Source organism: Rhinolophus sinicus, linkage group LG10 (assembly GCF_036562045.2).
Source record: "Rhinolophus sinicus isolate RSC01 linkage group LG10, ASM3656204v1, whole genome shotgun sequence".
Classification (NCBI taxonomy): domain Eukaryota; kingdom Metazoa; phylum Chordata; class Mammalia; order Chiroptera; family Rhinolophidae; genus Rhinolophus; species Rhinolophus sinicus.
The window spans coordinates 13,760,592-13,771,066 of record NC_133759.1 but is presented as its reverse complement, the minus strand read 5'-3'; the positions used below and the strand labels follow the sequence as shown (position 1 = coordinate 13,771,066).

Genomic DNA, 10,475 nt, shown 5'->3' with positions numbered 1-10,475 from the left:
CTGATGTCCCGCCCCCCGCCGCAAACCAAACCATCTAAAGCAGGGCTCGCGGTCATCGCCGAGAGTCTTTCTGATCAGAGTCCCGCCTGCCGCGGCCTACGGCTGTCAAACAGGAAGTGGACCTTTCTGAAGCCCCGCCCAGGAATGCAGACGGGAAACCTTTCCACTTGCAGCCCCGCCTGCTGCCAAACCAGAGGCGGTACTACTGGAGTCCTCTTGCTACCTTAAAGCAAATTCCGCTACTGCCTGGGCTCCCTTCACCTACACCCCTACCCACTGGCCGCCGCCAAACAGAAGGCGGGACCGCCGGGAGCATGGCCCACCGCTTCTTGCTTGGGAAGGAGAAGGTCCGGACTCGAACCCCTTTTCCTCTTCCTAGTCTTCTCCGCTGTCCCTGGGTCCCAGGATCCGAAGTGGGAGACCTAAATAATTCCGAGACGCCCCAGAGTCCTACCTCGACATGCTTAGGCTGTCCTGGGAAGTCTCTCGAGAAGACTGAAGGAATTTTGGATTCTGAGGCGGCAGGAGAATGGATTATAGAAAGGTGCCGAGATGTGACAAGTTTCTCATCTGGAGAGAGCATCATATACCAATTTTACAGTCATTTTGGGTGATTTGATTAGTACCCACTTCCACCACTAGGCTGGGGTTTGCACCAAGTCAGAAAAGGCCCCTGTGTCCTGGGAGCCTGCAACATGCTTGACAGTAGGTGATCAATAAATACCTACTGAATGAATGAATGAAGCAGAGCTCAGGACTGTATCCTCCCTCAACCCCTAAGCAGCAAGGCCAGGTTCCTCCCAATGACAGGTTCCTCCTAGACCCCAGAGAGTAGTATTGCGTTTCCCCCAGACACCGAAGGCCAGGGTGCCCTGTTACTCCCAACCCTGGAGGGTAGGGTGTGACCTCTACCTTTCAAGAGCAGGACGGTTGCATGCTTCAGACTCCAGAAGGCAGTAAGTATGCCCTTTCCCACCTCGACCTCTGAGTGTACAGCCGGAGACTCCCCGTACTCCTAGAAGTAGGATTGTGTGTTCCCAAGAGATTGGAGGTGAGGGTGGGGTGGGGGCAGACCCAATGCCTTCCTCCTTGTCCCCTCCCCGCCACCTTAAGGGCAGAACCGCATCAACTCCTCAGATCCCCAGTAGAAAGATGTGACTCCACCAACCAAATCCCAAAGAGCAAAGCCCCTGTTTCCTACAATCCCCAAAAGAGGGTCGGCGTTCCCCCGCTGCACCAGACCCTCGAGCACAGGTCGGTGGACCTCCTTAGACCCCAGAAGGCTAGTATCCAGTTCCCACATCCCATATTCCCGGTGGCCGGAGCGCAGGGGTATGGCACCCCCACCTCCGCATCTCGATGGGTGCTCCAGATTGAAGGGCAGGGCGGCACTTCTCGGAAAGAGAAACCCGCGGGGCGGGGCCGAGGGTAGGGTGCCTTACGGGAAGGAGGAAGCACGGGCCGGCGACGCGACTCTACAGCGCGGAAGCCCCAGGGCGGCTCGCCATGGCTGCAGGAGTCCCCGGCGCAGGCTCGGCGACCCCCGTCCCCTCGAAGTCCTCCCTGCCCTTGGCTGCACTCAACGTGCGAGTACGGCGCCGCCTGTCGCTGTTCCTGAATGTGCGGACGCAGGTTGCGGCCGACTGGACCGCACTGGCAGAGGAAATGGACTTCGAGTACTTGGAGATCCGGCAGCTGGAGACGCACTCCGATCCCATGGGCAGACTGCTGGACGACTGGCAGGGACGCCCCGGCGCCTCGGTGGGCCGTCTGCTGGAGCTGTTAGCTAAGCTGGGCCGCGACGATGTGTTGCTGGAACTGGGGCCCAGCATCGGTGAGGATGCCCCGTTTCCGGTCTCCTACCCGGGGTGGGGGTCTGAGGGAGCTGACCTTCACCGGCCTCAGAGGCCCTCGTTTCCTGGGGGAATTGGGGGGAAGAATTTGGCAGCCTGCAGAGGGGGAACCCTGCGGGGCCAGTTCCCTCTTTCAATATCCGGGACGGTAGGGACTGGAGAAAGGAGGTGAAAGCCAGGACAGGCAGAGAACGGAGGGAAACAGCTTAGGCAAAGGCCTTCATGTAGGGCTAGGAGTCAGAATTGGGGTTTTCTGTGGCAGTCTGGGTTGCTTCAGGTAGAGCCACAGGGCAGGTGAGGGACTGAAAGCTGACAACTTGGAAACCTCAGATCCCTGGGAAATGCGCCCCTTCCTGTCACTCGCTGACACTCACCTAAGGTACATGGATAGGCATAGGGACAATGGCCCACAGACAGGCACATCTTGCTTGGTTGGAGCCTCTGCCCTCACTCTGCACATAACCACTGGGTCTCCTGAGCCCTTCTTACATGCCCAGTACCCTGTTCATCAGCTGTGGATTCTAGAAGCAGCAGACCTTGTGTTCTATTCTCAGGAGGCCTGGGAAGTTGGGGGCCGGGGGGAGGCACAGGGCAAAGGGACAGAAAGACACAAGCCTGGCTGTGATGGCTTCCCAGATGGCCAGAACACTATTGCTATCACTTTGGGATGGTCAGGATGCAGGCAGGAGCCCCTTTGCAGAGCTATCAAACTGTGGGTGGCACGGATGGGCTGGAGAAGCCCTGGAAAACAACATGGCCATGGAGGTGGGACAGGGGCTGGACCCACTGTGGGTAGAGGTGTGGGGCACCCCTGGGGAGCCTACCATACTCTGTCTCTTTCCCACAGAGGAGGATTGCCAAAAGTATATTCTGAAGCAGCAGCAGGAGGAGTCTGAGAAGCCCTTACAGGTGGCCGCTGTAGATAGCAGCGTCCCTCGGACAGCGGAGATGGCGGGTATTACCACACTTGATGACCCCCTGGGTAAGTTCCTAATACTGCTCCCCTGGGCCAGAGGTGTTTAGAGCATGGATATTGAAAGTAGACGGACTGTAGTAGCTTGGGCAAGTCACTTAATCTCTCTGAATCCGTTTCCTCCTCTAAGAAATGGGAATAATAATAGGCCTACCTCTGGGTGGGTATGAGACTCTCATGAAATGATGTGCCTGTCTCATGGTCAACTCAGGGCTTGGCCCAGGGCTGGGAGTGGTGGGAGGTGCTCATCCTTCCTCTCCTGGGAAGGGCACTTTCTCTAAGTAGTGTCATCTCAGGGGTGGTTTAGGGTCCAGGACTAGGTTTGCCTAGGCTGGGGGCTCCTGGCTGGGCTTCTGCCCAGCCTTCCTGCACAGCTCTGACTGTCACCCTTGTGCTCCGCACCCAGGGCAAATGCCTGAGCGATTTGATGCTTTTATCTGCTACTGCTCCAGCGACATCCAGTTTGTGCAGGAGATGATCCAGCAGCTGGAACAGACAAACTATCGGCTGAAGTTGTGTGTGTCCGACCGCGATGTCCTGCCTGGCACCTGTGTCTGGTCTATCGCCAGTGAGCTCATTGAGAAGAGGTTGGCTAGGCGGCCAGGGGGCGAGTGGATGGGTACATAAAGCCCTGCCCAGGGATCCAGATGCTGGGATTCTCCCAGTTGGGCCCTGTCTAGTCTGGACACAGTGGGCTCCTCCCTGGGCTGTCCCTTGGGAGTGTGCTAACCTGGGTCGCCACAGAGCCTGCACCCTGCCCACTCTTCCCTAGGTGCCGCCGGATGGTGGTGGTTGTCTCAGATGATTACCTGCAAAGCAAGGAATGTGACTTCCAGACTAAGTTTGCGCTCAGCCTCTCTCCAGGTAAGCTCAGTTCTGCCCTTGCCACAGCACAGTGGGTGGTCGGGGCCTTAGGATGCCAGCTGTCCCTCACCAAGGGCCCTGGATGCAACACTGAGGAACTCTTGCGGGTCTCCGCACACCTGAGAGTGTGTGTGCACGAGTGCCTTTTCTTGTGCGTGAATGTGTGCTGAGGTGCTTAGTTGGGGGAGGGCTGTTGTTAACCCTTGGGCTGGGGGCTGGTCCCACCCTACTGTGGGGTGAGGGCCTGGTGCCAGCTCCATACCCCGTGGCTTGCAGGTGCCCATCAGAAGCGACTGATTCCTGTCAAGTACAAGGCAATGAAGAAAGAGTTCCCCAGCATCCTGCGGTTCATCACTGTCTGCGACTACACCAACCCCTGCACCAAATCCTGGTTCTGGACTCGCCTTGCCAAAGCCTTGTCCCTGCCCTGAAGACGGCCCTGGGACCCCAGGGTGTGCATGTCTGTCCGCCAGTACGTGTACTTCTGGCCCGGCCACCCCCTGTGGTTGTAGGGGGACTGTGTTCCACTTGCCTCGCAATTCTTGGAGATACCAACTCCACAGAGACATCTGCAGCCGTGGTACAGACCTGGACATCGCATCTCCCATCCTGCATGGACTCAGTGGCTGTAAGTGTGTCCACTTGCTGGGTTATCAGCCAGGACACTGAAAACCAGAGGCAGCTGGGACTAACAAGTGGACCAGCGGAGGCAGCTCTGAGCTGTCCACACATTTTAGACCTTAGTTTTTCCACTAGAGAACTGAGTAGGGTGGGAGAACAGGCAGTAGCTATGTTTGAATCACTGTAGGAAATGGTGAGGCATTGTTCTGGCTCTCTTGGGGAGACATCTTGGCTGAGAAAGAGCTGCTCCATACGTTGACCACTGCTGGGAAACATTCCTCCCTGGGCCTCCTACACAGAGTTTTCCCATCAACCTTCTGTAAATTGATTGCCTTACAGTTGTTTGCTGGGACCAGTTTACAGCAGGTGACCACACAAGAGCCTCCTGCCCCAAACCTTGTGGGCACATGACACATACAAACACAGAGACACATACACACTCACACACACACACACTCACACACCTCCATGCACGCGTTTCCCTGGGTACAACGCCCAGGTATGGCTGGGTGAGATAGTCCTACCACTGGACAAAGATAGGACCCTCTTCTATTGCTTTTCTCTTTCTTCTCACTTCACTGAAACCAGACTCGAGAAAGGACCAAATACGCCAGCATTTACACTTTCAGTGAAACGCAGAGCAAGGAAGAGGGCTGCTTGAACTCACACGGCAAGTCAGCTCCCGCACAGCTGTGTTTCCCTCCCTGGGGGATTTGTACCTTAGTTAACGTCAAGCTCTCCTTTGGGGAGAAAATGTCATGGTCTCAGGTCTCTGTCCCAGGGTAGAACCTAGGACCCTAAATCTAATAGAAAATGGGTGCCTTCTCTGCTCCACCTCTAGCCAGGGTGGGAGCAACGTACCTTTCCTCAGGGTCTGGGGAGGGACTGGAGGCCCCCCTGCACAATCGTAGTGAAGCACTTAGTTACCATGCACCTATCTCCACTTTATATTGGGGAGTATTTTACAACAATTTCTACAAAGTGTCTCACACCTATTTTGTATGTATTGTGAGAATTTCAAAGAGCTGAGAAATGCCTGTATTTGTCATTTCTCTTTCTGTATCCTGGTTTTATAATAAAGAGTTTTCTACTTTGGGAACAGCAGGTTTCATTTGTGTCTGAAGGAGTTTAGAAGCAATAACGGGATAAGGCTCCTGGGTCAGAAAAAGGGGCTCACTGGGTAGGTTCCGGTGGGTTTGACAGGGCTTCCTGAAGGCTGGCCCCCTCCTCACCAGGGCTGCGGGCAGAACCTGGAATGGCAGCCTCGGCTTCAGACACTGTGGAGACTGCTTGCCTCCACCAAGTTGGTCTTCCCTTGGGCTGTGCCATGCTCCTGGGTGCTGGCCTAGCCACTGGGCAGGGGCTGCTCTTCTAGGCTCCGAGGAGAGTCTGGAAGAACCTCTGTTCCAGCCACTGATCTAGTTGCACGTCAATGGGAGGGTTTGACCTCCAGACTCATTGGTTGTGAGGACTGGCCTTGACTAATGGAGTTGTGGTGCAGGGGCTGACCCTGCAGAGCACGATCTGCCTCAGCAGGGCTCTGGTGCCTGCCCAATCTGCCCCTTGGCTGTGTCATCTTTGGAGGTGGCTGGGTGATACTCCAGCTTGTTTCAAAGCTGGCCGCTGGGGTGCCAGCCCCAGGACCACCTGGGAGGGGACCCGCTGCAGATCAAGTTTAGCCATAGGCCAGTGTCCCACCGGGGGCCACCTGGCAGGAGCCGCAAAGGTATCCCCAGAAGGCCTCCTTCCATGCTGTGCCATGACTGGAAGTGCCTTGAGAGGCCAAGCTGCGAACCAAGGCCAGCTGCAGCTAGTGCTGGGCTTAGGGCTGCTCAACCAGAGATACAGGACACGCTCGAGCCAGATGCTGCTCCTTTGAGAGACCCTAGGAAAATCTGCAGCATGAGCCAAGGCAGGTAGTTTGTACAAAAAAGCCAGTGGAAGTTGCTTGGGTGTGCCCGAAAGTTGGGTGGGGCGTGGTCTCAAACTCACCATGGTGTGGGGAACAAATGCTGTTAACCAACTTGATGGAGACTCAGATATGGCGGCCACCTGCGTCTGCACGCAGGGAAGGGGGAGGGCTCAACAAAGAAACAATGGCCTCCACCAGCTCCTCCATCCAAGAGAAAGCTTCCCCTCCAGCCCGTCATGAAGCTGGACAACTCAATTCCCCATCATACGTCCCTGCTGTTTCTCCAGCTGCTGCCCCCGCGCTGAAGCTCAGAGCCAGTGATTCAAGCGGTACGTCCATGCACAGTCCTTTTAAGAGGAGCTCCTGGGACTCATGCAGCCCTCCATCTCACTCAATCACAATCTCTACTGGTTTTCACAGCCAGAATTTATGGGAACGTCTCTCCCTGGCTCTAGAACCCTGGGCTGGGGAGGGGCTGGGACCCCTCACTCCTCTGCAGCCAAGATATCCCTCCCAATTTTTAATGGTCACACGCGGGTGTGGGACCTGTCTATTCCATGTCTCTGCCCCTCCTACCAGTCTTGAGGTGGCTTCTTTCGCATGTCCTTAGTGGTAGGGCTTCAGTTCAGCAAGATTTTAGGCAATTCTCAATGATGGTTGTTTTTGTAGTTTAGTAGTAATTTTGATGTGGCTGTGAGAGGAGGTAAGTGTAGCATTTACCTACTGCGCCATCTTGACCGCCTAATTTGTACTTCTTAATCCCTTCACGTTTTTCACCCAGCCCCTTAACCCCCCTCCCATTGGGCAACCATCAGTTGGTTCTCTGTATTTATGAGTGTTTCTGGGGTATTTTGTTTGTTTATTTTATTCTTAAGATTCCACATATAAGTGAGATCATATGGTATTTGTCTCTGTCCGACATTTCATTTATCGTAATACCCTCTAGGTCCATCCATGTTGTTGAAAATGGTAAGATTTCATTTTTTATGGCTGAGTAATATTCCATTGTATATATGTACCACATCTTTATCCATTCATCTATTGATAGACACTTAGGTTGCTTCCATATCTCGGCTGTTGTAAATAATGCTGCAATGGACATATGGATGCATGTCTTTTTGAAAAAAAGATGTTGGGTTTCTTCTAAAAAATACCAGAAGTGGAATTACTGGGTTATAAATTAGTTCTATTTTTCATATTTTGAGGAACCTCCAAACTGAGAAAACCTCAGTTTGGAGGTTCTCAATAGGGAAAATCCACTGCTGTAATTTTCAAAGGCAAAAGCAGGAAATTTTGGAGGGCAGCAGCAAAGTTAAATACAAAACTACAAATCTATATGACAATGACCTGGATTCTGCCACCAGTCAATGATGGGACAGAAACAGGAAGAGGGATTTCCTCCAGATTATATAATAAAATATACTAACATAGTGTGGCTTTGTTGGATCCTGGTTCAAAGAGACCAATTATAGAAAGACATTTGTGGGTCATATATCTGATAAAGGAGGTTAAGACCTCAAAACTATAACTCAAAAACAAACAACCCAATTAAAAAATGGGCAAAAGACTTGAATAGACATTTCTCCAAAGAAGATATACAAATGACTAATAAGTATATGAAAATATGCTCAACATTACTAATCATTAGGGAACTGAAACTCAAAAGCATAATGAGATACTATCTCATATCCATTAAGATAGAAACTATAAAAAGAAACAGAAAATAACAAGTGTTGGCAAGGATATGGAGAAATTGGAATCCTTTTGCACTGTTGGTGGGAATGTAAAATGGTACCGTTGCTGTGGAAAATGGTATGGCAATTTCACAGAGAATTAAACAATTACCATATGATCCAGCAATTCCACTTGAGTATAGAACCAAAAGAATTGAAAGCAGGGTCTCGAAGAGATATCTGTATACCCATATTCATAGCCAAAGTGTCCCTTGACAGAAGAATGGATAAGCAAAATGTGATTTATCCATACAATGGAATATTATTCATCTTTAAAAAGATGAAATTCTGACATATGCTACAACATAGATGAATTTTGAGGACATTATGCTAAGTGAAATAGTTGCAAAAAGACAAATACTGTATAATACCACTTATGTGAGGTACCTAGAGTAGTCAAATTTGTAGAGATAAAAAATAGAATGGTGGTTTCCAGGGCCTGGGGGAAGAGAGAATGGAGAGCTATTATCTGATGGGTGCAGAGTTTAAGTTTTACACAATGACAGAAATTCTGGAAATTGGTTGTACAATGTGAATGTACTTAACACTCCTTGAGCTGTATAATTAAAAAATGGTTAAGATGGTAAATTTTATGTGTATCTTATCACTGAAAAAAAGACATACTTGGGACAACTGGGGAAATTCGATGCTACTAAAGAATTATCACTATTTTTTTTTAAGTGTGATAATAGCATTGTGGTTATGTAAGAAAGTGTCCAAATTCAGAGATTCTAAAGTATAGTGATATAATACCTGGGATTTGCTTTTAAATACTTAAGTCAGTTAAAAGAGAAAAAATAACAAAGGTTATATGAAGCACATGTGACCATATATTAGTTATTATTGGTTATTAAAATCACCCAATTTGAACAACAAAGAGAATAGACTGAAAAATAATTAAGTCTCAGGAATATGTGGGACTATAAGAAAATATCTAATGTTTATGTCACTGAAGTTCTAAACGAAGAGATGAAAGAAGGTGGAGCTTAAAAAGTAGTCAAGTAAATATGGCTGAAAAATTTCCAAATATGGCAGAGATATAAATCTACAGATACAAGAAAATGATCAAATCCCAAACAGGGTAACCCAAAGAAATCCATGCCAGATACATCATAGTCAAACTTCTGAAAACTAAAGACAAATAAAAAATCTTGAAAGCAGTTGGAGAGAAATGACACCTTCTCTATAATGATGAAAACAATTTCAATTTCTCATCAAAAGCCATGGAGATCACAAGGAAGTGACACAACATTCTTCAAATGCTCAAAGAAAAAAATTGTCAATTCAAAATCCTATATCCATTGAAGACTGTGAATGAAGAAGAAATCAAGACATTCTCAGAATTAGAAAAACTATGAGAATTTGTCAACTGCAGACCTACCCTTATAAAACAGCTAAAGGTAGTTTTTGAAATAGAATATAAATGATTTTAAAAGAATCTTGGAACATCAAGAAGGAAGAACAAGAGACTAAAAATAAGTTGATGCAATATGCTCTGCTTTCCTTCTCCTTTTTTCTAAATTGTATCTGATGGTTTAAACAAAAGATTAGTGGTTGCTTGTGGGAAAAATGAGGGAAGTTGATAATCATGGTGGTAATTTCTGCTTCAAGCAACTGCACAAATGGAAAGGAGAAATAAAGTGACTGTTGGCTGGGAAGAGGGACTCTGTGGTCCCCACGATTTTCTCTTACCTCAAAAGATCAGAGCCCACAAGGTCCAGTTCAGTATCCACCGTCCTATACCCTTATGCATTCCTGTCTAATGTACTCAATTTAGGTAGACAGAATATTTAAGGCACTACAAATAGAGGAGAGCAAAGGGACTTAAAGAAAGATTTCTACACCTCACTGAAACTGATAATGGCAAAACAGGTAGAACTGAGGTAAGTTATGCACATACAATGTTATACCTAGAACACCAACTAAATATCTATACATAGAGATACTCTCCAAACATTATAAATTAAAATGAAATTCTACTTGAAATGACCAAAATTATAGAGATGGGGAATAGATTAGTGATTGTTAGAAGTTAGAGATGTTTAGTGGTGGGGAGGAGAGTAGGTGCGCTATAAAGAGGTATCCGAGGGAGATCTTTAAGGTGTTGTGATAGTTCTACATCTTGATTCTGGAGATGGTTACACGGGTCTACACATGTGATAAAATGGCAAAAGACTGTACACAGACATTGTACCAATGTCAAGTTCCTGGTTTTGATATTATACTATAGTTACATGTGTCCATTGGGGGAAACTGTGTGAAAGGTCCAGGAACTTCTCTGTACTATTCTTGCAACTTCCTGTGTATCTACAATTACCTCAAGACAAAATGTTTTTTTTTTCTAATTTAACATAAAAATGAAGTAAAAACAAAAGTTCCTGAGTGCTTATGCAATGATTAAAGCTTAATTTTCCAATTTGTTTTCCCCCTAGTTTTACTGAGATATAATTGACCTATAGCATCATGTAAGTTTAAGATGTAGAGCATGACTTGACTTACATATATTGTGAAATGATTAC

At 48.5% G+C, this 10,475-nt stretch overlaps 1 protein-coding gene across 3 annotated transcripts; it reads left to right on the top strand.

Annotated features, from left to right (window-relative positions):
* The first annotated feature begins 83 nt into the window (after positions 1-83).
* On the top strand, positions 84-5,410 carry MYD88 (MYD88 innate immune signal transduction adaptor). Of its 3 annotated transcripts, none has more exons than XM_019727620.2 (5): positions 84-1,834; positions 2,701-2,835; positions 3,233-3,413; positions 3,599-3,690; positions 3,967-5,410. In XM_019727620.2, the coding sequence occupies exons 1-5, from the start codon at positions 1,507-1,509 to the stop codon at positions 4,119-4,121; spliced, it is 891 nt and encodes a 296-aa protein (XP_019583179.2). In that variant the 5' UTR covers positions 84-1,506; the 3' UTR covers positions 4,122-5,410. The 3 variants fall into 3 exon arrangements, with proteins under 3 accessions (XP_019583179.2, XP_074168713.1, XP_074168714.1); XM_074312612.1 differs by having other exon boundaries at positions 3,233-3,394; positions 3,967-4,127; XM_074312613.1 differs by having other exon boundaries at positions 3,233-3,422; positions 3,648-3,690; positions 3,967-4,127.
* The last annotated feature ends 5,065 nt before the right edge of the window (positions 5,411-10,475 follow it).